Genomic DNA, 25,095 nt, shown 5'->3' with positions numbered 1-25,095 from the left:
CAGAGGTGTCTCAGCATCTGGCAACTCTACCTTGCTCAGGCCAGCCTTGCTGCATGTGACCAGTCACAAGCACAACTGGGTAAGGAGGACCAAGCAGCACCCAATGCATCACCTGAGTTGCACACAGTCACATATTTTTCTCTGCCCCCATTGTGTTAAGATCGAGGGGAAGCCTCTTATACTACCTCTGCCCCACTGAGAGAGCAAATCAAAACAATATTGCACGGGCTAGGGATGGTGATTTGCATTCACTCTCTTGGTGGGGATGGGGCAGTGTCAAAGGCTTCCACTCAGCCTTCCCCACTTTGACATTCTGCTGGCCGAGCACCAGAGCAGAGTTACTCCACATACCAGTGATTCAGTACAAAGTATGCATTTGGGACTTAGTGAATGATTATTTGGTAGGTCTTTGGATCTATGGAGCCCACTGTCATCAGAGCTAAAACCAGGGCATGATTTTTAATTCCCTTAAATTCCCACTCAAACAGGATAAATATGATGATGCTTTTGGTCTCCAGGTTTCAATGTCACCTTATATCTTCATGCCCAACAGTCCTCTAAATGTATTGGTATTCCCCTTTCTCCACTATTCACTCACTAGAGAAAATGGCTGTAGAGCCTTAGGAGAAGGACCGATTGGATTACAGTAGTGCATACCACAGTGTTGAAAGGGTCTTTGCTTTAAGGACCCTGCCATGTCTTCCGTCAATGAGTTCCATATCTAAAAATTGACTCTGGTCCAGGAGCAAAGCAAGGAATCATGACTTTTCATTTTCTCCTCCATTCTTGCCTTCTTTTCTACTGTGGATACTAAGCAGTACCATTGTTGGTTGCTGTCCATTTTGCCCCTAGGGTTGCCACATGTCATTAACTGACTCTAAGACTCCTAAGCATCAAGTTCTCTTGGTTGCCTCTCCACCTTTGCCATTTGCTAAGGTAACTGCAGTCCTGGCTTCTGGAGATTAAGTGCTACCACATGGCCTCTGTTATTCTGGGGGCTCAGCATCCCTGTGGCTGTTAATGACCCATCTCTGTGACTCTGTGTTCAGACACACCACTGAACTTCTTAGTGATCCTGTTCCCCACTCACCTTGGCCTTGGTGAATGATGTGTCTCCAAGCCTTCCCATGGAATATACTGCTGGGTCCTATGGTCTTAATCTATCCGTTCCTACATATCACTTCCCTCAGCTTCTATATTTCTGCCCCTATCACCTGCCAGGGCCATGAGGGCATTTTCAGTCTACTTGAAGTTGGCCATCTCCAGGCTCCCAAGAGCGACCCTAGCAGTAAGTTGCCCATTCCCTGAGGTCTTGTTAAATCCCATGTCCTGATAGGGTCCCCATATCAATGAATTCTGACTTGTTCTCTTTTACATTTGGACTGCCTTGATCAAGCCCCCGCAAAATCAGAAGTATTCCCTTTGCTGCTGCTGGTACATGCTAGCTAATCCTTGAAATTCCTTTGAGTGTATTCTCTCCCTACCTTTTTATCCCAGCAAATTCCCAGTTGGGTTCTGCTGGGATTTAGCTGCAGTTATTGTTCTGAACATTAAGAGAAAAGGGGGGACGGCTCTTGAAGGGTTTACCTATTGCCTTGCAGAGAGAGGCATATGCAGTGTCTTCCCACATGGGATAAGTGCTAACTCTTAAGAGGGATGTGAGGACACTTCTATCAACTCTGAGGGCTTAGGGAAGTCGACACAGCCACCATCCTTGGGGAATTCACTCAGATGCCCACCCATACTTCCAGGCCTCAGGTTTTCCCAGAAAAAGCCCTGACACTAGCAGAAACACACCTGCCCTAACTGGACATTTACTCTTCTCTGGTGTTCCATAACTCTTAACTGTCAAGTTCTATATTTGCTCTTTAGCTGTGCATGCTCTCCTACTGCAGGAGATAAGAGCCTCCTGTCTTGGAGGAAGGGAAAAATATAATACAAAATCAGAATGATTCACATCTCTCTGTCAGTAAACTATCTTGGAGTCAGGCACCTCACGTATGGAATCCTTGTTCTGCCACAAACTCGATAGATGATAAAGACGATACTTAACATCTCAGGGTCAGTTTCCTCAGGTGTAAAAAGAATGAATGGAAGTAAAATCCTCCCCAGTTCCCACCAGTATGCATCTGCTCAAACAGCCAGGTCATGAAACACCCTGTGAATGGTCAAAGAAGAAATGAGCTGATCATAGAGAGCATTGTTATGTCTTCACAGTGTGTCAGCACTGATTCCATATTCCTTTCATCTTTAGTAGCAACTGCCACACTCCATCTCAACCTATCATGGTTGGAAAAGATCTGTTGTCATCATCTGACTCAAAGGTACTCACATTAAATGTCTCCCAAGCAGTTTGCGTTTTATTTTATTTTATTTTATTTTTAATTGTGAGGTGAATGATTTTCTCTGCCATTCAGTTTTAACCACCAAGAAGGAAGTGTGGTAGATTTGAGGGGGTCAGGCGAGATGCCTGGTCATCTGAGGGGTGCTGTGCAGTTGGGTGGACAGCACCTCCTGTGACACCTGCTTTTGCAATGCAGGCAAGTTCCTGTTTCCTGGGAACAGCTGAAGATCTTCTCAGTGCTCCTTTTTTGGAGCAAAATAGTCAACTGTACCAGCTCAGCCTTTTGCTCACCTTTATCCTCCTTGTTCTTGACAAAACTCTCAGATGCCTGAAATTCAGCTCATGTGTTCTCGGCCTCCTGGCTTTTGCCCCGCCATACCCCAGGGTCTTTTCCCTGTCCCAGCTCAGCAGCTTAGGGGTCATGCTGTCCTCTCACTTCCCTTCCTCTCCTGGCTTAAGACAGAAAGCCCGTGATCCCCAGTCCAGAAGTTCTCCCACCATGAGCCTTTGGAATTTACTTACAGAGAAGAGAGGAACAGTTAAAAATATTATTCACTTATTTATCATATAACATAACCTTTCGGTTGGGAGTAGGAATGGAAGAAAAGAGGGAAGAGCAGAGGGTATATCAAAACCCAAGCTATTAATCTGTGTACATGTGATGGAAATGTAGACACTGACGTGTTCAGTAGATAACAGAGGACTAAGATTTAAAAAATAATTTAAAAAGTGACTGATTACTTAAAAAGCAATTATTGCTTTCCTGTAGGTGAACTGTTTATTCTTGTTGTCAAAGCAGTATGGGGAAGAATTTTTTAAATGATGTATACTGTTAAACTGGTCAGGTTTATTTGTTAATTTGATTTGATTCCAACAATAAACTTTTAACATATGCAAATCATGACCATTAGATACTCATAATACCTATACATGGTGTCCCTGTAAACTGGTTTAAAAAAATAATAAAAGCACATGCAAACCAGCTCCAGCATTCCACTGCTAATTTTCTATTTATTCATTCAACTTCTGTAACTTCAGCTTCTGTTTTATTACTGCTTTTGGATTTTCAAAAGGACTCGGGTTTTATTTGACAGTGTATGCAATGAAGTAAGTCTTCTAGTTGTTTGGTTTTCCCCAACCAAGATTTGTATTCCACATGCCACATTGTGAAGAAGCAATCCGTTCTTTCCTTAGCTTTCCCGTGCTCAAAGATTTCCAGACTCTTACCAAAATGAAGTGGACACCCTTGTGATGGTCTTCTCTGACCATGTGATTTGGAAATACAAAGAGGCACTTGAAGAAACAAGAAGGGCGAACCAGAGCGTTGCCAGATTCCTTAAGGTACAGTCGCGGGAGTCCCAGTGCTGCTCAAGCCCCCAGGGTGGTGGGTGTGAGATATTCTAAATCTTCATCAATTCACATCTCATTTATAATGAAGGGTCAAAACCAGAACTATTAGATGAATACTTTCACCTATATATCTTTCATGCTTGAAATACTTTGTAGTTTTTCTTCCACTTTGGAGTCTCATTGAAGAAGGACCAATGTTAAATAAAAGTGACAGTTTGAGTGTTGCCACAAATCATAGTACTTCCAAATATTTTTAAAGAGAGAAATGAAATTTTTAAAGGAGAAGCTGCTCTGGAATAATATTCTCTCAGGCACTTCTGTCCTTGAAGTGATGTTCTAGATTGGCTATAGCTCTAGCAAGATGCTGAATAAACCTTTGGGAATTTAATATTTTTGTAATTATATCATCTCCAGGCTCCTTTTCACATGATGAAAAGATCATATGCTGATCCCTTGAAAATAAAATTTGCAATTAAAATATTGAAAAACAACTTACCAAACTGGATATAAATGGAGATTAGTTATGTTTCTTTGCATACATTTGTATTGAAAGTCAGGAAGAAGCCAACATGTAGATTCATTTGACAAATAATACACTCCACCAGAAAAATACTGTTTTTCTTTTTTTTTGTCCAACTATTATTACTGCAACCTCGATCAAGCCACTTTACTTGTCTTTTTGTGTTAGACACCAGAAAATATTGAGTGGGTGTGCAAATAAATCTGGGGAAGTGGCAATTGCTGTCTCTTACCCTGGACAGGTTTACAGACAGGACCCGCCAGCCGTTCCTTTGTTGAGTCAGAGGTCTTTCATGTCATCTCCAGAGGCTTCCCCCAAGGTTCTTTTTCTCCTACTGTTTCTTGGGAAGTTTCTAGAACCGACAAATGTGCTGGCTGGTCTCTTTCTGTCTGCAAGGTGAGACCCAGTGCCCTTTCCCAACAGGAAGGAGAGAAGAGAGGTCTTCTGGAGAGAGCTCTTCATGCAGGGCACACCCTGAGGTAGCCCAATGGGGGCTTTCTCCTGCAGTCAGAGTTACCTTTTGATGGCCTGGAAGAATCTGACACCCCAGCCAGATCCATCACAGGGCAGAAGGCACAAAAGGCCATCTAGCTCTGCCTGCCTTTATTGTTCTACAACTCCTGAGCCTATTATGATTGTGTCCTTCTCTCCCCACTGTTCTGTTGGGAGAAGGGAGGACACAGAAGCCATTTACATTTTACTGAATGGATAGTTCCTGAAAGAACTAAAATTCATACTAAAAATGAAAATATAAGAGAGGCAGTCTGCTAACCCAGTAATGAATAGGTACATACACTCTAAAATTAACAAAGCAGAGAGAAGAAAAATGGAAGAGAAAAACAAAACAAAATTATAAATGACCTAACCATTAAAAGAACATCATTAGAGAAAACAGCACTTGTTTACACGTGGTCATACTTTTATGGGAGAATTTCTACTTGATAGACTAACTGTAGGAAGATGTTATTTCCAGTCCTCTCTGAGAGAGTTGTGAATAAAATTGAGGTGAGATTTAAAAAATGCAAAACATTGCAGTGGTTGATAATGGAAGGTTGGACAATAATGAAGCATTCCACCTACATTTGCTGCCAAAATTTTCTCAGGTAGTTTCTGTGTTCATGCATGCATAGATGGATAGAGTGAAACTTGCACCCTGGGATGAGCCACAAGGCAATCTGCATCAACAGGTATGACCCATGCCTCCTACTCCACACCTGTCCCCTGCAGTCGTTGGCCGTTGTAACTTGGTTACAGTTGCCATTGCCATCCAGCCTTTGGAAAGAGAAAGAGCAAGGGCTATGCCAACCAGGAATGCTTGTCTGTTTCCTCCAAATCTACCTAGTATTTAAGACTTGACACATTAAAATTGAGAGACTTTAATGACAGAATAAAGGAAATAGCAAGCAACTCACTGATAAAATTCTCAGCATTTCCTTTCTTCACTCTTCAAATTCAAGATGCCTTGGCTGTGCAGGAGAAGAGCTACATTATTCAAGGAGGCCAGGCAGATTTAAAAGGGTTTTCTGACCCACCTCTACCACCTCAGTTCCTACCCAGTGTTGTAGCACAAAAGATCTGAACACCAGGAAGCATGAAATCAGTTACTAAAAAAAAAAAAATTAAATTAAATGGTAACTAAATGGCTAAAAGAAATACACAAGAAAAAGGGAAACCTTTCTATATGAGGAAGAAAGGCTGTAATATTTGCTTAACAAGTCCCAAGTGATGTTTTATAAAAATTAATATACTAAATATGTTTGTTAACATTCAGAGTTGTATACTATATTCAGCAGTTATAATTAGTTGTCATGTCTGGATGAAGTCTTAAACATATTCTAAAGATTTTGCAATACTTACTGCATATCACATTTAATTAAATGTTACTTGACTTCTAAAATCTTCCATTATTCTTGAAGTGAAAAATGTTTGAAGTCAGAATTTTCCCTTCTTTTAGCGCTGCTTTACATTTATGGACCGAGGATTTGTGTTTCGGATGGTTAACAATTACATCAGCATGTTCTCCTCCGGCGATCTCAGGGTAAGAAACATGTACATGAGTAATTCTTTTCTCAACTATGACATTCTGAATGAATAAACTGGTCTCTGTATGAGTCTACCTAAAAAATTAACCCATCTGTTTTGAATATCAAAAAATAATAATTTTGAGGCCAATCTTTTAGAATGTTTCATCTATGAATAAGTCTTCGAATTCCTTCTTCAATGGGAGATAAAAGAGTGTGAAACAAATGTGTCCATATTTTTGTTTCTACTTCCTATGGGTGGTGAAAGGAGTTACTCTTTTTAGTTGCAATTCTTGGAGTCCCATTTGCCCAGCGCTGTCTTGGTTTTCACACTGAATGTCCCATTTCCTGGGAAGCGCTTTCCAGTGTTCCGGGCACACCAGGACGGTTGGTTCCCCTACCCAGGCAGGAGGTACGAGTGGGAAGGGTGCGGAGAGAATGATGACTCTACAGCAGTGGTTCTCAACGTGTGCTCCCGGAACAGCACAGCAACTTCAACCGGGGAACTTCAGCTGGGAGTGGGGCCCCGAAATCTGCATTTAACAAGACTTTCAGGTGATCCTTCTGCACTCTCAAGTTTGAGAACCACTGGGTGACAGTAGGACATATGTTGGAGGAGACCTAGTGCAGAAAAAGACTGGGAATGAGCCAGATCATAAAGCTTGTGTACATCAGTTTGTGTTCTTTGGGTTGCAAGCAACAGAAACTGACTCCAGTTTGACAGGAGAGAATTTGTCGGATGGGTTTTGGGCGTAAGTAACATTGATGGAACAGCATTAGAGCCAGACTTGGAATAGAGCAGGGGTCAAAGCATTTCCAGAGCACAAGAATAATCACAAAGAAGGAAAAGTTCGGCCAGGGGTTGGTGCTGCTGCTGCTTAAATGAGTGAAAGGAACCATTTACCATCTCCTAACACTCTGCTTACATTCCACAAATGACATGTGTGACTGGCCTGGCTTTGGTCGCGTGCCTACCTTTTAAGGAGGGAGGTCAGGGCTCTTGAATGCATAGTCCCCTTTAAGCTTTATCCACTGGGCAGGAGATAAGTCCCCAAAAGGCATCATCTGGGTGGTAGGGGAACTGGTATTGGGAAAAAATAATAGATGTCAAGAAGCCAGAATAAATAATGTCTTTTATGTCATGCTTAGGAGTCTGGACATTTTTAGAGCAGTGGAGATTCACTTTTCATCAGAAGAATTATATGTCTAAATGTCATTTGGCTTTATTTAAGAATCCAGTTCTCACTCTAAATATTTCCTTCTGAAAGCATTCCTTAATGCTCCTACTTAGCATGAAATTAACAGATTTATCAATTTAGATATAATTATAGTAGACTTAACGTTATTTATTCCTAAGACCAAGCAGTTATAATATTCTTAATGAAGAATAATTAAACTTAAATAATGAAGCTAATTAATTAAAAGTAGTTTTTAATTTAACATGTAATTTAATTATGCTCCTGCTCACTTTTATGGACAAAGGGTTGAGTCAAATACTCCCCTTGTTTGAAATGGCAGTATTTTAAATCATTCACTGAAGTTAAAAAAAAAAATGCAATTCTAAATGATCTGGGCAAATGGAATATATTTTTATTTGATTAGCTGATACTAGTTAATAAAATGAAGATACTCTAACAGTCTTTAAAAATGATTACTTAGTGTGCATGACAATGCAAATAGAAAACTTTTAAACGTGCTAATTGTTCCTATTTCTGTTGTTGTTCTTGACACGTATTACAGTTATCTGAGATGATATGTGACTCCATTTCACACTGTCCTTATCCAAACACTACTGAAAAGATAGACTTGTTAGGAAGGGCCGGGAAGAAGAGGTGAATTAAACAATGCACTCCGAGAAAAAGTATAGAGATGGCTACAGTTTTGGATTCTCTGCACCATCGTCTTCCTTAGCTCTGGCTCCTAGGAGCTGAATGTCATGGTTTAATTTATGATCTGAGCAGAAATCTAGATCTTTGTATCTATGCCAAGGCAGCATTTATCTCAGAGTAAGTGTGCCATGAGATAAGCGAAAAGTGAAAGGTGTGACTAGGGAGGATCATGTCTCAGAGCAGCTCAGTGTAGGTACAAATGGGGGGTCATTTTCCGAGGAGGCCTTGACTGGTTTCCAAAAGTAGGGAGCCTAACTACATTTCCCACTTTTCGGGGCGAAAACCCTTAAATGTAACTATTATTTCATGGTCATACAACGAGTCATTACATCTTCTTTTTAGGCATAAGATTCAAGTACTCAGTTCTTGTTTTTATTCACTCTTGTGAATTTGAAATAATAGTCATTCTGTTTGCCTCTTTTTCAGACTTTATGCCAGTATAAATTTGATTTTCTTCAAGAAGTGTGTCAGCACGAACACTTTATTCCTTTGTGTCTCCCCATAAGATCAGCAAACATTCCAGGTAATAATTCTCAGAACTGTCATCCGTCTCCACAAAATGAACACTTCTCTCTGTTTTGCCTTTTGCCAGTTTGTTGTTTTTGGACTTTTTCCTCAGCCACAGTTTTGTCTGAAGTTGCCACATGAGCTTCAGACTCAGACAACCAGTTAAAAATGCAGAAGTCATTCGTATTTAATGCGGCTCTACTTTTTTTCAATTTTTGTCTGTGTTTTTCTTTTCATTTAAGAAAAAGCCAACAAAATTATACAATTTGGCCATGGCAAGTCAAATAGTTTTAACCTAAATCTATACTGTCTTTCACCATATGGTTTCAAAAGGCAGCTTTCCTTTGATTTTAAGACACATAATTCCAGGAAAGAATTTGTGAGTATAAATTCATTTAAAATGATCAATTAATGTGCATAATTATGTTAAAATGTAGTTCCTCAAAATGAGTCGTACGAAGAAAACTGATACCTTGGAAGAAAAGAAAGAAGGAAGCAAGGGAGGGAGGGAGGGAATGCAATCTTGTATGTACTTGATACCTCTGAGCCAAAGAGGGAGGGGTTGGGTATGTGGGTGAGGATGGCTTCGCGTTTTGTTTACCGTACTTGATATAGTTTACTTATCAAATAGTTTACAGACAATACTTCATTCCTTACTTTTGTGATAGATGATAGATAGGTAGACAGACAGATAGATAAGCAGACAGACAGGTAGAGACACAACCAGGAAGAGCATGGTAGAGAATGAGCACCACCCATCTAAATATCAGAAACTAAGCAAAAATCAACCACAAAGAGAATTCTAGAATGATTTAGGAACTTAAGGTACTTTACTGCTAAGTATTGAATAAGCTGTTCACGAGGAGCAGTTTTGCTGTTCATGAAAAGCAGAAACTAACATGGTAAATGGCCCCTTGTACTATTAGAGCTGGCACTAATATTTTGGGAGGGAAAAGGGGAGTAAATTATCACGCCTATAAATACATTGCCATTTTATTCTTAAATATAAGCTATATGCATCATTCTATGTTTTCCAATTTATGAAGCTCATTTAATCGAAATGCCTTTATAGAAAAAAAGTAGAAATGTTATTTTGAACAATGAAATGTTTCGGGTTTGTTCTGGCCAAAGTTGTTCAAATATCTGAGAAGTATCTGCATTTGTTCATTTTGATATCACTTGTCTGTTCTTTGTCATTTGCTGAGGGAAAGCCCTGATGTTCTCTTTGTGGATCTGATATAAACAGTTAAAACAAAAATATTTATTTCATGATAAGTAGATTTCTAATAGAAAAAATAGGTGCTCAAATGGAAAGCTAAGAATTAAAGTAATTCTGTTCACGACATTCTATTTTAGGAAAACAAACAACATAAGATATTCTTCTTGAAAGATAAAGCAATAGTAGAGAGAGGCATTTACATCTTAAAACAATATATTTTAACTTTCCAATATGAATTACACATAGTTAATGAATATATGTACATGTCTTAGTATACTTATAGCCAGTCATTTTGTTTATTTAAATCCAGATCCTTTGACACCTTCAGAATCAACTCAAGAGTTACATGCATCAGGTAAATAATGATATTATATATTAAATTATCTAAATAGGAATAGCCATGTTGTACTTTGATAATATTGTGATAGAGACCCTGAGAAATCCAGTGAGGTATGCTAGCCATGTCTACAGATTTCCCATTTCCAGGTGCTAATAAATAGCCATATATTTAATGTTATATAATCAAAATATCCAAAAATTGGACTGAATTTTTCTCTTATCACAGATAATTTAACATTTCCCTATCTTGAATTCCTTCATATTTTATTCTCCAATGCCTGATATTTTTCAATTTCCCAAAGTATCTGAAATTTCCTTAGAGTATGTCATAAATAAAATTCCCTGTTTTATATATATATATATCAAAATGTTGATTATATATATTTTTTGATATATATGTTTGATTCCCTGTTTTATATATATATATATATATATATATATATATATATATATATATATATATCAAAATCAGAAAATACATTGTTCTCCTCTCAACTCCAGTAATTACATATGTACGCTGGATTTATGGAATTCAACAGTTGGTTACGCTGTATTATTTGTTTATATAACTGCATATCTGCTCTCTTCCTGTCCTTGAAGACATTCTCTCTATATATATATAGAATGACTTCCCTGTTCGTATAACTCACTATCTTTTCAAGATTGAGGTGACTAGGGTCATATAAGGCTTCTTTTTAAGCTAATTCCTTAAAATAGTCTGGAAAAAACTTTTCTCTGGCCCTTGATTGGAAATTTAAAAGTTTGTGTCCATTTCTGGCCCCTCAATATCTCTCAGTCTTTCACTGAGAAAAACCAGTGCCTTCTTAGTTTCCTGAAATGCACATTTCCTGAACATTCAATCAGATTTTCGTGGACAGAAAAAGTCAAAATATTTCACTTATTCCTGGTCCGCTTTGAACTGGAATATTCTAGTTCATTATACGAGTCTGGCTACCCTCCAGGTGGGGCTGAGGATTACATGGGATAATGCGTATATGGTGCTTCGCCCAGAATTGGCACATGGTACAGGTTCTGTAAGTGGGAGGTGGTGCTAACTACCAACAGTTGTACCTATGAAGCACATGGAACAATTTGGAATGAATCCGTTATTACTAAACATTTGAGCATGCTCTTCTCCATTATTCAGTGTCAGACTTTCACAGCCTCCTTTGAGTTTCCCCTGTCCTTCCTCCCTCACATCCTCCATCCCACTTGTCCTGCTAGTTCTACTTTTGCTGGGTTCCTTCTCCCTCAGCACAGGGGCCATAGCCTCCTGCACTGCACTGTATCACTCACCCAACATATCTCTACAATCTAATCCCTTTATATCCTCCTGTCATATTAATAAATTAATAAATCATAAATCTAATCGAGCCACTGGTCTCAAAAGCCATTAGTGACTTCCATTTCCTACAGAATTAAGAGCGCATAGTAGAAAGACATAACCACCAGTTAAGGAAATCACACTTAAGTCCCTCCATCGTCTAGCCCCAACCTAACTCCCAAGCCTTCATTCTCGCTACTCCTTTTTTGTTCAGTATTTACTAGGCCCCCATATACCTGTGCTTTCAGAAGTTTGAGCCATAGAATCCCTATCCCTTTTCTTCCCCACCTCCAGTTCCCACCTCATGGCCTCCATCTGTTCCCACAGATCTCTGCAAATCCCAGCCTTACCCATCTCAAAGACCCATCACAAAACATTCCTTCTAATAATATTTCCAGATTCCTCCAGAGAGAAAATATGCTGTTCTCCTCTCAACTCCTGTAATTACACATGTATGCTGCATCTATGGAATTTAACAGTTGGCTGTGCTGTATTATTTGTCAATATACACTGCGTATCTGCTCTCTTACTGTCCTTGAGGACATAATATAGGACTCATCTCTATAGTAAGACTGAAATGCTGAATCCCTCTGAGTACTGGAAAGGATTGATAGTAGTTGGTTGATCAATCTTGATTAAAAAGTGATCATTTTAGTTTCAATAACAGGAGTTCTTTGCTTTCCCCGCAAAGATATGCCGGAGTATTCAGTCACAAATGAATTTTGCCGCAAACACTTCTTAATCGGAATTCTGCTACGTGAAGTTGGCTTTGCCTTGCAGGAGGACCAAGATATCAGACACTTAGCTTTAGCCGTCCTAAAAAACCTAATGGCTAAGCATTCAGTTGATGATCGATACAGAGAACCAGTAAGTGATCCCCCTTTCTCCCTTTCCTAAACGCCGTTTCATGGCTCACTGCATTAAATGCATAGAAAACCTACAGACCTATTGATTTTTATATGAGTCATTTCTTTCGGCTCTCTTTTCCCCTAGGAAAAGCAAGCCCAGATAGCGAGTTTATATATGCCTCTGTATGGCATGCTTCTGGACAACATGCCAAGGATTTACCTGAAGGACCTGTATCCTTTTACAGTCAATACATCGAATCAGGTAACATTGCAAATAAAACATTGCAAAATTTTATTTTCATAAAGAGTTTGCCTTCTTTCTGTTTTTGCCCTGGCTAACCATTTTGCCCAATTGTGAGCAGACTACAGATTAAACAACACTTCTTGCAAGGTATTTTGAGATGTTTTCACCAGCGTCATTTGTTCTGGATTGCTCACCCGTTAGCCTTCCACCTAGCCCATCTCTTCAGCATTTTTTTTTTCATTTTCCTCTGTTCTCTGCTCCGTCTACCAATTCTTTCCAGTTTTTACCAGGCTCCTCTGTTGCTTACGTGGCCCCATCATCAGTATGCATCCCTTCCCCCACCTCCCACCTTTCCACATCACCTTTGTGCCCACCTGGTATTGGAACAGCCAAAAGCCTCATTGCAGTCCCAGCACCCTGAATGGCCCTCTGGCCCCATCCTCTACTGAGCCTTCCTAATGATTGTGTAACAACCCACTCGCGAGCCATCGCTTGTGTGCAAATCCCAGATGAATGAACATGCAGCTGAATCCAATAACGACGGAAAATGTTACTGTCTAACAGGAGCTATGCCTTTGGAATTGCTTTTTTTGTGTGTTTTTTTTTTGGGGGGGGGAGGATGTCCTTTTTCAAATCCCAGCCCTATCAGTTACTGTTTGTGTGATTTTAGAATAAATTCACCCAACCTGTCCCAGCCTCCATTTCCTTTTCACATATAAGTTAAAATACCCGCATCACAGGATTACTGTGAGGATTATTTAAATTGTGCAATGGAAGATACTTATCATAGAGCCTGGGACCTAAGAAACATTTAAAATGTAGTTGTTAGTAATATGAATATACCTAATATAACCCATAATAATATTAATAGATGAATATATCCTAATATATAACTCATGAATGTATCAATAACCATCCTAGCCATTTAGTCTATATCTAAAAGATAGTTTCTACTAAATTGTAAAAAAAAATCACATAAGGAATCAAATAGTGAGTAAAAGGATGGTTTTGACTCTCTTCGTTTTCACTGTCTACTTTGGCAGAAGATCCTTTTGTGGAATATAAAAGATCAGGATAAATATCATCCCATTGAACATGTAATGAAAAGATCAGGCTAAATATCATCCCACTGAGCATGTAATGAAATAGGCATGCGTGGGATCACAGTGTTGAGATCTTGCAATTCCCATTAATTTGTTCTGCACTTTGAGTACAGGGGTCTAGAGATGACCTGAGCACAAATGGAGGATTTCAAATGCAGACTGCGATGAAGCATGCAAACTCCGTGGATACATCATTTTCTAAAGATGTTTTAAATTCCATAGCAGGTACTTGAGATGTTGTGAGCACACTTGTTTATAACTCTCATCTGTATTTACATTGTATCCCACTGTGCTTTTTACCCAATCCTTCATTCATTATCCATAATCTATATGGCCAGCACATCACGTTTATATAGCAGAAGAGTGTTTTTTACATATTTCTTTGAATGCCATCCAGTGACTTCCTTTTCCACTTAACCTTCTTTTTTACTTAGCTTAAGGAGCAATCTATTTAGATGTTATCAAATTGCTTCATTCTGGAAACACTCTTTAAATTTTCATTGCATACAGCCTTTTAAAGTATAATAGCTCTTCAACTTCAAAGATTATTTTTAAGAACTATTTTGGAAATGTCACTTTAACTTCTTACAAACTGTCAAGAGCTGCAAACTCCCTCCCCAGAAGTACTCTTATGAACTTTTATTAGCACATTTTCTAAACAGGAAGTACTTTTCTTTAAAAAGTTTAAAAAATCAAAGGGGCAGGCTTTTCTCTGATTTCATTTATAATGGCCCAGATTTTCCAAAATCCTTAATGGTGGAGTGGTCATTTTAATAATACTACAAAAAATCGCATATTTTAATGTCATTCCAAGAATATATTATGTTAACCTTTCACAGCACTGCTACCACCTCAGTAATCAACATCCTTTTGGTTTATCATTTTAGCATTTTTTTGTACCCATACATCTCATTACCATATGTGTGCTGTGGCTTGTGTTTACAGCATTTTCATCAATAGCTATTTCTACAGTGAACCCTGCTGATTCCAGAGCATCGTTAGCAAGTCTTGACTCCAACCCAAGTACCAATGACAAAAGCAGTGAGAAAACGGACAACTGTGAAAAGGTATAACCGCTCTCCCAAACTTGCTCTGCAATATAAGTCAAAATCTCTCATTCTTAATCCCTGTCGGTTCTTTAATTCCACAGATCCCAAGGCCCCTATCTCTGATCGGCTCAACACTTCGATTTGACAAATTAGATCAAGCAGAAACCAGGAGTCTTCTTATGTGTTTTCTTCACATTATGAAGACAATTTCAGAGGGTAAAGTGAGCTCTTTAAAAATATTTTTTTTTAAAAGAAAGGAAATTTAATTTCAAAGAGTCTCACACTACATGCCATTTCCTTTCAGAGACCCTGATCGCCTACTGGCAAAGAGCACCCAGTCCAGAGGTATCTGACTTCTTCAGCATCCTAGAGTAAGTTTCCAAGTTGGGCAGATAACATATTCTTCTCCAACCTTCAAAATAATTCAGTCTGCCATCCTTCACTGCCATATGGTGCCCATATGGTGAATTCACTATCAATCCTAATAAATCAAAGATTTAAAGAAAATTTAATATTGTTCTTTTAATGTATTTGGATAAATCATTTATTTATATAAAAGGGTATGAATAATTAGAATTGGGCATTTTTTTCTTTCTAGTGTTTGTCTTCAAAATTTCAGATACCTAGGAAAACGCAATATAATAAGGTAATAATTTTAAATTCCAATAAGATAATCTGTTCTTTTCAAAATGACTATGATTTTTTTAACATTATGTATAGATAGATACATGTATGTCTCTATATGTATCAACTTAGACTTACAAATATATGTTAGAAATCTTAGCATGAAATTCAGGATTGTTAGGTTGACCTCACCTTAGAGAAATTTGAAGATTGTTCTATATGCATAACAGATTTAAAAAGAGTTAAAATTGTCCAGGTATAAAAGTATAAAAATACACATTTCTAAAAGGAAACCACATTTCCTGTGTCTTCCAAACAAGCTTATCTGTCATTTTATGGATATAACTTGGAAGATACCTATTTACAAAAAAATACTTCCAGTAAACTAGAATTTTTTTCAAAGTAATCTGGAATAACATTATCCTGTCATCCTTTTCTTGTGAGGGACACAGAGACAGCAGCTCCTTTTTTAAACCCAAATTTCGAGAAAAGATTATTTCATTTCTCATTAATGTGAAATATGTCAGTGTTCAGTAACTACTTTTTCAATTGCCTTCCTTTTTTTATATAAATTATAAATACTGAGCTATGATTAAAACCAGTTTTCCTTGCAGAAAAATTGCTGCTGCATTTAAATTTGTGCAATCCACCCAGAATAATGGAACTCTTAAGGGATCTAATCCTTCCTGCCAGACATCAGGTCTCTTGTCACAATGGTAATGTCACATCTGAGTCATACTTAAATCATGTGTATGTGTCTGTGTGAGTGTGCATTTTAAACCAAATTAAGATTTCAAGAAACTCGGTATGTTTTTCTGAAATTTTTTCTGGGGTATCTCCCACCTGCCCCACTTGCTTGTAAAGATTAAAGGAGCAAGACTAGGGCTTAAAAAAAACTAAACAGTTTTATTCATGAAATATACAGTCCATCCGAAGTATACAATCATGGCTCTCAGTACCATCACAAAGTTGTGCATTCGTCACCATAATTAATTTGAGAATATTTTCATTGCTCCAAAAAAGAAAAATCCCAAACCCTTTATACCCCCCTATTATTAACACTCCAGTATAATACCTTGATTACAATTGATGAAAGAATATTGCAATGTTATAGTTAACTATAGTCCATTTTTTGCATTGGTTGTATTTTTCCCTCTTATATATATATATGTAATGTAATATACTACCCTATTATTAATGCCTTGTAATAGTGACATACATTGTTCTAGTTCCTGTAAGAACTTTCTTATATTTGTACAGTTAACCTAGAGCAAATACCTTACACAGATGAGGGTTAATGAATATTTGAATTTGGTGAACCTAAAAAAGGTAGACATAATTCCAATAAATGCCTCTTCTAATTTTTGCTAGTCTCTTGGTAATAAACTGTGAGGTCTAGTGTCCCTATTCCTCTCAGTAATGGTAATATTTTAGCAATGTGTTTGAAGCTGCAACTGTTTTTTAAAGGGTCAAAAGGCAATGGGGAATCCATGTGCTCACTTTATATTTCCTCATCATTAAACTGACTTAACGAGCTATAGAACCTGGAACCATCTTTCATTAGCCTTCCTGAGGAGGAACATTTGACCTTAAATCACACTTCAGAGCTCCTCTGCATCTAGTAAATAAGAATTCTTGGCAAAACTTTTTCCCAGTTTGATTTAGTCTTCCCAGAGGCATCATCATAATATATAATATGAAAATGGCAATATTTTAGAAACCATTTTTAGAAAGAAATATGAAAATGTATATAGTCAATAAATCATAGAATAAATTTTGCCTTTCAGTCCATAATGTTCCTTGAAATTGCCCTATAAAATGTAATGGACAGGGCGGTGCAATGGTGGCTCAGTGGCAGAGTTCTCACCTGCCATGCCAGAGACCCGGGTTCAATTCCCAGTGCTGCCCATGCAGAAAATAAATAAATAAATAAAAATAGTAATGGACAGATTTCGCAAAAGCTAGTAGAATAGACGAATGTAAAGAACCATTTTCCATGTTTAATGACAACGGTAACCCACCTGGGGTCACTGCCGTTCTGTGGATGTCTGATGGGTCAGATTTCAGGCTCTCTCTCCTCAAAACCAGGGCTTTTCCTCCAGTTGTTCCAGACTTGAAGGAGACTCAAACCCTGGAAATAAACCCATCTCTCAGGTCTAAGCCATACACCCCACAACCATTGTTCCTTTCGGCTTCAGGAATGCTCCCAACCCTGGCTCCTGATAAGCCCACATGAGAGCTGCTGGGCCTTAACCCATCAGACCCTTTGATTCAGCAAGAACTAGATGGGCTTTAAGAATGTGACAAAGAGAAAATAATGTTGCCTCTTGGCTAGACCTGACTCTTCAAAGCAGCCCTATTTCCTGCTTGGCTCACAAAAATGTATCTCTGAGTGGCATATAGGACAGAGCATATCCCAAGAATAATCAACCAATACTCTTGGTCAAATGATAGTTTAAATCAAAGTCAGGAGTAGGAGGTATTTCTTACTTCTGCAGCATACACTGGCTCATTTTCCCAAGTGGAAATGCCACAGGGCATTAAATCAGAGCCATGGCAGGCCAGAACTGTTGTCCCCCAAAAGGTGGCAGAGGCCCCCCAGCTACCTCCCAGACATTGATCACAAGCCAGCAAGCACCCCCTTGTGGACATGGCCCAAAGGGGTGATAAACCACAAGGAATTTCCAAAGACAAAGGAAAGCAAGGGTTACTGTACACCAGATTTTATTTTTTACCTCTTAAAAAAATAATTTGATGAAACTGAGCTGTACAGTATTACATAATGTGTCTTCTACTGTTTCTTTCTGATCAGCAAATGGCCGACCTACCTGCTAATGGGCTTTCTTTGTAAAAAAAAAAAAAAAGATTTGCATTGAAGCCCACGACTTCATTAAACAATAATGAGTATCCTTGAACTGATTTAAATTTAGTGTCTATTATCCTTCTGAACCCTATTTTGGCTTAAATAAAAGTGCTCCAAAAGTACTTTTAAAAGCCTCTTTTGTCATGTCTCCTGTAATATTTTCAAGAAAAGTTTCTATTCAAACTTTTTTATATTTAGTTCAATCTAGAACACTTGAATGAACATGATAAATTATATCCTCGGCTTACTTTAAACCACTTGTCGTATTTAATTTTCAGGATGCACACCACTTCCAGTCATGAAGGACATAAGCAGCACAGATCACAAACTTTACCTATAATACGAGGCAAAAATGCACTTTCGAACCCCAAACTCTTACAGATGCTAGACAGTACCATGACAAGTAAGTAAACCAGAAATTACAGGAACAAGGGGTCTACCAGTTTTTCTCTAGATCTATGTAAGTCAGGAAATGCACAGCAGTTTTCTCAGAAATGTAAAGAATATTGTTGCATAACTGAAAGTACTGCTTTTAAGGCTTGCTGTGGGGCCCTGGGACTGTTTCTCAGAGAGAATCATCAGAATAGTTCACAAAAATATAGTGTTCTTGTGGGGACAAAAGGGAAGGAAAGAAACAGCACCAAAGGCAAGACTCTCAATATAGAGTGTGAGGCCCCTGAAAACAAGTGGCTTTATGTAATGCAAGGGTTATGGTGGCCTCTCAGTTGGGTTATTAACATCTCTCTTGAAAGAGGATGAAGTTGTCCCTTTGCTAGAAACAGTTAAGTGCAACACTTTGAATTTAGTAAATTCATACATTTTGGCTGGTGAAAAGAGCTAAAAATGAGGCCCAGTGTATTTTGTATCATGTGAATGCTAGTGATTATGGACATGAGACTCACAAGTTTATCTGTTGAAGGTATATGACTTCACCTGTAAATATAGCCTTTATGACTTTCCAAGGAGCTGTTAGTACAGGCTGTAGATTATAAGTTGGGTCTATTAGCATGGAACTTGGTCCACCCCCATTATAAAGAAACATGACCCTATCAATGGACAACTTAATGGAAAAGAACTCTGGTCTTTTGGAAACTCTAGAATGGGCAAAGATAAGAGTTCACACTAAAGATTCTGTCTAGTGTTTTTAATTTAAACAACAAGGAAATTGAACAAACAAAAGCACTTTGACTTCATAAATTACTAATAGAAATATCGGTAAATTCTGAATATGTTATAATAGAAGAAAGTCCTTTTTGGGGCACAAGGAACTTTCTTAGAAAGTATATGCATGCCTTACTTTATATTTTGTAGGCAACTCCAATGAAATAGACCTCGTGCACCATGTGGATACTGAGGCCAACATAGCCACAGAGGTGTGCCTCACGATTCTAGACCTGCTAGCCCTCTTCACTCAGACCCACCAGGTGAGTGGGATCATAACGTCTTCTGCAAGATGATAAAATGGGAGGGAGAAAGCAGTCATGTGGAGTCAAGAACGTGTTTTTTTTTTCTCATTATAGAGCATTATGTTCTATAAATCAGTTAACCTAATTTAAATCAATATAGCTATAAGTAGGAAATATATTAACATGAGATTTAGATTTTAGCAGAAGTTAATTTTGATTGAAATACACGTGTATATACTTCCCTATTCCCAAATGATAGACATTCTTTCTTCCTAATTTCTTTTGCCACACTGTCAGACAAGTTTAGCTGAGTGAGCTTAACTGTGTACTTTTACAATCTCAAAGGGAAAGACAGACTGTGCTACCTGTTAAATTTATAGCCAGATCCAAAGACTAATAATGTCAAGCATCTTTTCATGTAAGCCTGTCTTCTTTGGTGAAGTGATACCAACACATCCTTACTAGAATGGCTAATATACCAAGTTTTGTAGAACATGTGGAGAAATTAGAACTCTTGTTCACTGATTGTGGGAATATAAAATGGTACTATCACTTTGGTAAACAATTCGGCAGTTTCTTTAAAAGCTAAATATTTAGCCGTCATGTGTTCCAGCTATTCCAGCCCTAGGAATGAGAAATGAATGCATATCTATGCACACAAAGCCTTGTGCATAAATGTTCACTACAGATTTATTTATGATAGCCCAAAACTAAAATTTCATTATATATCCATACGATGGAATGCTACTCAGCAATGAGAAGGAACAAACTATCCAAACACGTAAAACATGGACAAATCTCAAAATTCAAAGTGAAAGAAGTCAAACAAAAGGGTCACATACTAGATGATTCCATTTATATAAATTTCTGTAAATGCCAACTATGGAAACAAATCAGATCGGCGATTGCTTGATCTGAATGTAGAAGAGAAGTGGGAGGGAGGGAATATAAATAAGCATTACAAAACAAGTAAGCATTTACGGATGATGAATATGTTCATTATCTTAATCGTGGTGATGGTTTAATGGGTGTATACCTATGTTGAAACTTATCTAATTGTACACTTTGAATAAGTGAAGCTTATCATTTGTCAATTATTCCTCAGCAGGGAGCAGGACAGGCTTCTTGAGCTCACATGTCAATTCATTAAAGGTCTTTGCTGAGCAAAGCAATCACTTTGTAGCATATCATTTTACTCTAGCTTCTTAGTAGTTTTTTTTCAGTCTTTGTTACGTAAGCTTCATTGGAAACATGGACCTTGTCTTCTTATCCCTCATTTGATTTGCAGCCCATAGGATCGTGCCTAGCACATAGTAGGTTTGTAGTTCATATTTCTTGAAAAAATGCAGGTGTTTGTTCTGTTCCACTCTCTTAAATGAACTCTCGCTGAATTTCCAGAGACAACTTCAACAATCTGACTGTCAAAATTCAATGATGAAAAGGGTCTTTGATACCTACATGCTCTTTTTCCAAGTCAACCAGTCGGCCACAGCACTGACACACGTGTTTGCCTCCTTGAGGCTGTTCGTATGCAAGGTAAGGGTCTGCCGGGTTCCGGTGAAAGCTCAGTGAAGGGTGATGCTAAACACAGATTAATCCCGCATCTCTCAAGATGAAGGGAAGAAGATTTGTTTCCTTCTATTTTTGCTTTTACTAGACTTTGATTCATGGTCTCAAAATGATTTTACACCCTTGACAGCCTACCTACTTGGATATTAACATTAATATTAAAATATTAATATTAATATTAAAAATGAAATTAACATTAGCTTCTTGGGCAGTGTGATGGTGGTTCAGTGGCAGAGTTCTCACCTGCCATGCTGGAGACCCAGGTTGGATTCCCAGTGCCTGCCCATGCAAAAAAAAATTAGCTTCTCTTCATTAATTCTTAGGGTTCTCAGTGTTTGTGGCATCAAGTTAGGTAAAATGCACACTCTTCATGCCAGGTTACCTTTAACTTGGCAAAGGATCCAAAGTAAAGTAGATTCAGCCACCATCTATCAGGATACCTGTAAATGGTAATAACTATGATTTTAACAATGTCGGGTGACTAAAGAACATTTTAAAGCTCTGAAGGAGCTTTTGGGTTGTCATCAATTATTGATACAAGGGATGCTGATTTAAGAATACAATTATTCTTAAGAAGAAAAGGGAAACTGTTACATAAATAAATAAAATTTTAGCCTCTTCTAATTGGAAGAAAAAAGATTTTAAGAAAAAAGATTTTTAAGAAAAAATATTTCATTCTAGGAAACTTTAAAATATGAGACTGAACAGAACAAAAATGAAAGAATGCGACTCACTTTACTGTGCTTTCATTTGCGTAGTTTCCTTCAGCATTCTTTCAAGGGCCAGCAGACCTCTGTGGATCATTCTGCTATGAAGTCCTAAAATGCTGTAACCACAGGTCACGGTCAACTCAGACAGAAGCCTCCGCACTTCTATACTTTTTCATGAGGAAGAATTTTGAATTTAACAAGCAGAAGTCAATTGTCCGATCCCATTTGCAAGTAAGGACTACCAGTTTTCATTGTCTCATGCTATTGAACTTCTGATCAGTTTCAGCATTGATAAAAACCTACCATCCCCAAGGCAACCAGGTACCAACCCTTCCACCAGATTCATCCTTGAAGATTTCCACCACCCTCAGTTCCTATTCATAGAGACCATGCAGCTGAGCAGAAATCAGTAGAGTCCACATCTCTACCTGTGCATTGCTTTCTTCTACCAGGATATGGAATCACTTAGAATATACAGTTTAGGAGACCATGTTTGGCTCTCGCTTACCAAATCCCAGCAAATGCTGGAACATGCAAATTTCTTTCTTCAAGGCATCCCAAGCTTCCTGAAGCCCTCCTTAGGAATTTGAGGGATGTGCCATCACTGAGGTTAAATGGAAAGTTTGAGATTATATGACCCTCTGAAAATTCCATACATAAAGTTGTCATTCATTGGATCTGCAGGGGGAAATTGTTTCATATTCATTCAATCCAAGGAATTTCTTTAAAGGTACTATGTCTAAGTTAACTTTGATGTTCATTTTTCTTTTCTCTTCCAGCTCATCAAGGCTGTAAGCCAGTTAATAGCAGACGCTGGGATTGGAGGCTCTCGGTTTCAACATTCTCTTGCAATTACCAATAATTTTGCTAATGGAGACAAGCAAATGAAAGTAAGAAATGCTTTGTGGGTTTTTTTACATGGGCAGGCACCAGGAATTGAACCTGGATCACCAGCATGGCAGGTGAAAATTCTGCCACTGAGCCATCATCACACCACCCTTTGTGGGCTTTTTATTTTTAAAAATTAGGGTAAATTGAAGAGGATTCTTCTATGGAAAATCAAAATCATAAAAATACACAAATTCTAGGGGGTGCAAGGGTAGTTCAGTGGTAAAATTCTCACCTGCCATGTCGGGAACCCAGGTTTAATTCCTGGCCCATGCATTTCCCCAAAATAAATAAATAAAAATAATTCAACAAATGGTACTACAATAACAGGATAGTCACATGGAAAAAGAATGAAATGTGACCCCCACCATACAGCATACAAAACACACACACACACACACACAAATTCTGCATTTTGTTTATTGAGACTTTGAGCACTTACATGGAGTTTACTTACTTGAATTGATAGATAGATCCTATTTTTTTAATCCATGCTGCCAATCTATATCTTTTTTTTAATTGCATTTAATCCATTAACATTTAATGTTATTACTATAAAGGCTGTACTTTCTTCAACCATTTTTCCTTCTGGATTTTATCTGTCATATCTTTTTCTCTCTCTCTCTTTTTACCCTATTAGTTACCCTTTCTTATACCTTTAGCATGTGATATGTTAAATGGAGTTTCAAAGTTGAGTGGTTGGGTGGTATATAACAAGACTTACCATAGATATCTAGAATTATAGTGATTCACTCAATCCCTTCTTGCCCAAATTCAGCTCAGCTTTCTTTTAGCACATTCTGAAGACTTATTATACTGGAAGGTTCAAGGGTAGAACTTAGCTTCAGGCACAGTGATCTGAAAAATGAGGTTTTCAGATTTCATCTCTCTGCTGCATCTGTTCTTGTGTTTCCCTCCCTCTCTCCCTCTCTCCCTCTCTCCCCCTCTTTCTCCTTACCTTCCCTCCCTGTTTATAGGTTCTCCCACGGGCTTTCTTTCGGAAACTCTTAGAATACTCATGGCATCCTATGACTGGAAAAAACACCACATTTCAATTAGTGTCACTTAACGTCCAGAACTGAATCTCTTTGACCAACCATGTAGCACACGCCCATTCCTCAACCAAAGGCTGGCCTGGGGAATCAAAAAACATGAACGGCCAGAACAGTGTCACATGTCTAGGAATGGAGTTCAAATCACACAAACTAGAGTCAGGAAGGAGAAGATCTCAAAGGAAAATCAGGATGTGTCTCTGGAAAAAGATGGGCTCCAAAATAAAAGAATGGAACTCATTACAATGTTTATCTTCAAAGTAGTATAACAACAATTTCAATACACAGACTGCATGTAAATGTACACACATATATATGCACAATATATAGAATGTACCAAACTGTGTTACAAACCATAATTAATAGCAAAACTTGAAGTAAGCTAACCTATGAATCCTAAACAAAGTAATGATCCAAGCTCTCTCTTTTCCAAAGAACAGCAATTTCCCAGCAGAGGTGAAGGACCTGACTAAACGTATAAGGACTGTCTTGATGGCCACAGCTCAGATGAAGGAGCATGAGAAAGACCCTGAGATGTTGGTGGATCTCCAGTATAGCCTGGCAAATTCCTATGCAAGCACCCCCGAGCTCAGGAGGACCTGGCTGGAAAGCATGGCCAAAATCCATGCAAGAAATGGAGATTTATCCGAGGTAATTAGCAAAGGCTCATTCTCCATCAGCACTGTCCTCTTTATAATGACAATTGAATTTGCTTCTAAAAAATAAATTGTAAATGCTCCACTAATCTAGATATGACCCAGTTATATATTGTGCACATCAAATTTGCATGTAGGACTCAAGGAGGCCTGACCCCAAGTAAATGGCATCAAGTAAAGGCCAGAGACTGTGTGGGCAACTGCAGTTGTATGAAATGCAATGCGGAACTGAATGCTAAAAACCTCAGGCTAAGAGAAGGACAGTTGTAAAGGTGTCTGGAAATTAGGAGTTATATAAACAAATGTTTTAGATAGTTTTCCCTGCAATTGTAATTGAACAGAGAAGTTTGGCACCATGGTGAGTAAACTTGGGCAGGGCTAATCATTCCTCATTTGCAGCTGGTCTAAACTGATGGTGTAAAAAAGTAACACTCCTAAGAGCCACATAAAGAGTTCACTGTACAAAGATTATAAATCAATATCTAATTTTTTTCAGAACAGTTTAAACACTGAGTGGATTCATATGCAGCAATTCTTTGCACCCAAGCAACTTCAGGGTACCAAGTAGGA

General features: G+C 38.2%; 1 protein-coding gene across 13 annotated transcripts in view; it reads left to right on the top strand.

Annotated features, from left to right (window-relative positions):
• The window catches only part of DOCK10 (dedicator of cytokinesis 10), a 271,344-nt gene that overhangs the window by 218,778 nt on the left and 27,471 nt on the right, over nucleotides 1-25,095 (top strand). For 12 of the 13 annotated variants that reach the window (XM_077155290.1, XM_077155289.1, XM_077155287.1 and 9 more), the window contains exons 28-45: nucleotides 3,539-3,685; nucleotides 6,169-6,252; nucleotides 8,551-8,647; nucleotides 10,161-10,205; nucleotides 12,205-12,380; nucleotides 12,507-12,623; nucleotides 13,822-13,933; nucleotides 14,654-14,775; nucleotides 14,859-14,973; nucleotides 15,062-15,128; nucleotides 15,356-15,403; nucleotides 15,996-16,097; nucleotides 18,523-18,647; nucleotides 19,556-19,668; nucleotides 21,049-21,186; nucleotides 21,978-22,160; nucleotides 22,709-22,819; nucleotides 24,305-24,520. In XM_077155290.1, coding sequence (XP_077011405.1) covers nucleotides 3,539-3,685; nucleotides 6,169-6,252; nucleotides 8,551-8,647; nucleotides 10,161-10,205; nucleotides 12,205-12,380; nucleotides 12,507-12,623; nucleotides 13,822-13,933; nucleotides 14,654-14,775; nucleotides 14,859-14,973; nucleotides 15,062-15,128; nucleotides 15,356-15,403; nucleotides 15,996-16,097; nucleotides 18,523-18,647; nucleotides 19,556-19,668; nucleotides 21,049-21,186; nucleotides 21,978-22,160; nucleotides 22,709-22,819; nucleotides 24,305-24,520 — 2,118 coding nt within the window. The remainder of the gene's footprint in view (nucleotides 1-3,538; nucleotides 3,686-6,168; nucleotides 6,253-8,550; nucleotides 8,648-10,160; nucleotides 10,206-12,204; nucleotides 12,381-12,506; nucleotides 12,624-13,821; nucleotides 13,934-14,653; nucleotides 14,776-14,858; nucleotides 14,974-15,061; nucleotides 15,129-15,355; nucleotides 15,404-15,995; nucleotides 16,098-18,522; nucleotides 18,648-19,555; nucleotides 19,669-21,048; nucleotides 21,187-21,977; nucleotides 22,161-22,708; nucleotides 22,820-24,304; nucleotides 24,521-25,095) is intronic. The other variant, XM_077155294.1, reaches the window with a different exon arrangement.

This window comes from Tamandua tetradactyla, chromosome 3 (assembly GCF_023851605.1).
Source record: "Tamandua tetradactyla isolate mTamTet1 chromosome 3, mTamTet1.pri, whole genome shotgun sequence".
In the NCBI taxonomy this organism is placed as follows: Eukaryota; Metazoa; Chordata; class Mammalia; order Pilosa; family Myrmecophagidae; genus Tamandua; species Tamandua tetradactyla.
The sequence above is the reverse complement of the archived record's forward strand: the minus strand, read 5'-3'. Positions and strand labels throughout refer to the sequence as shown.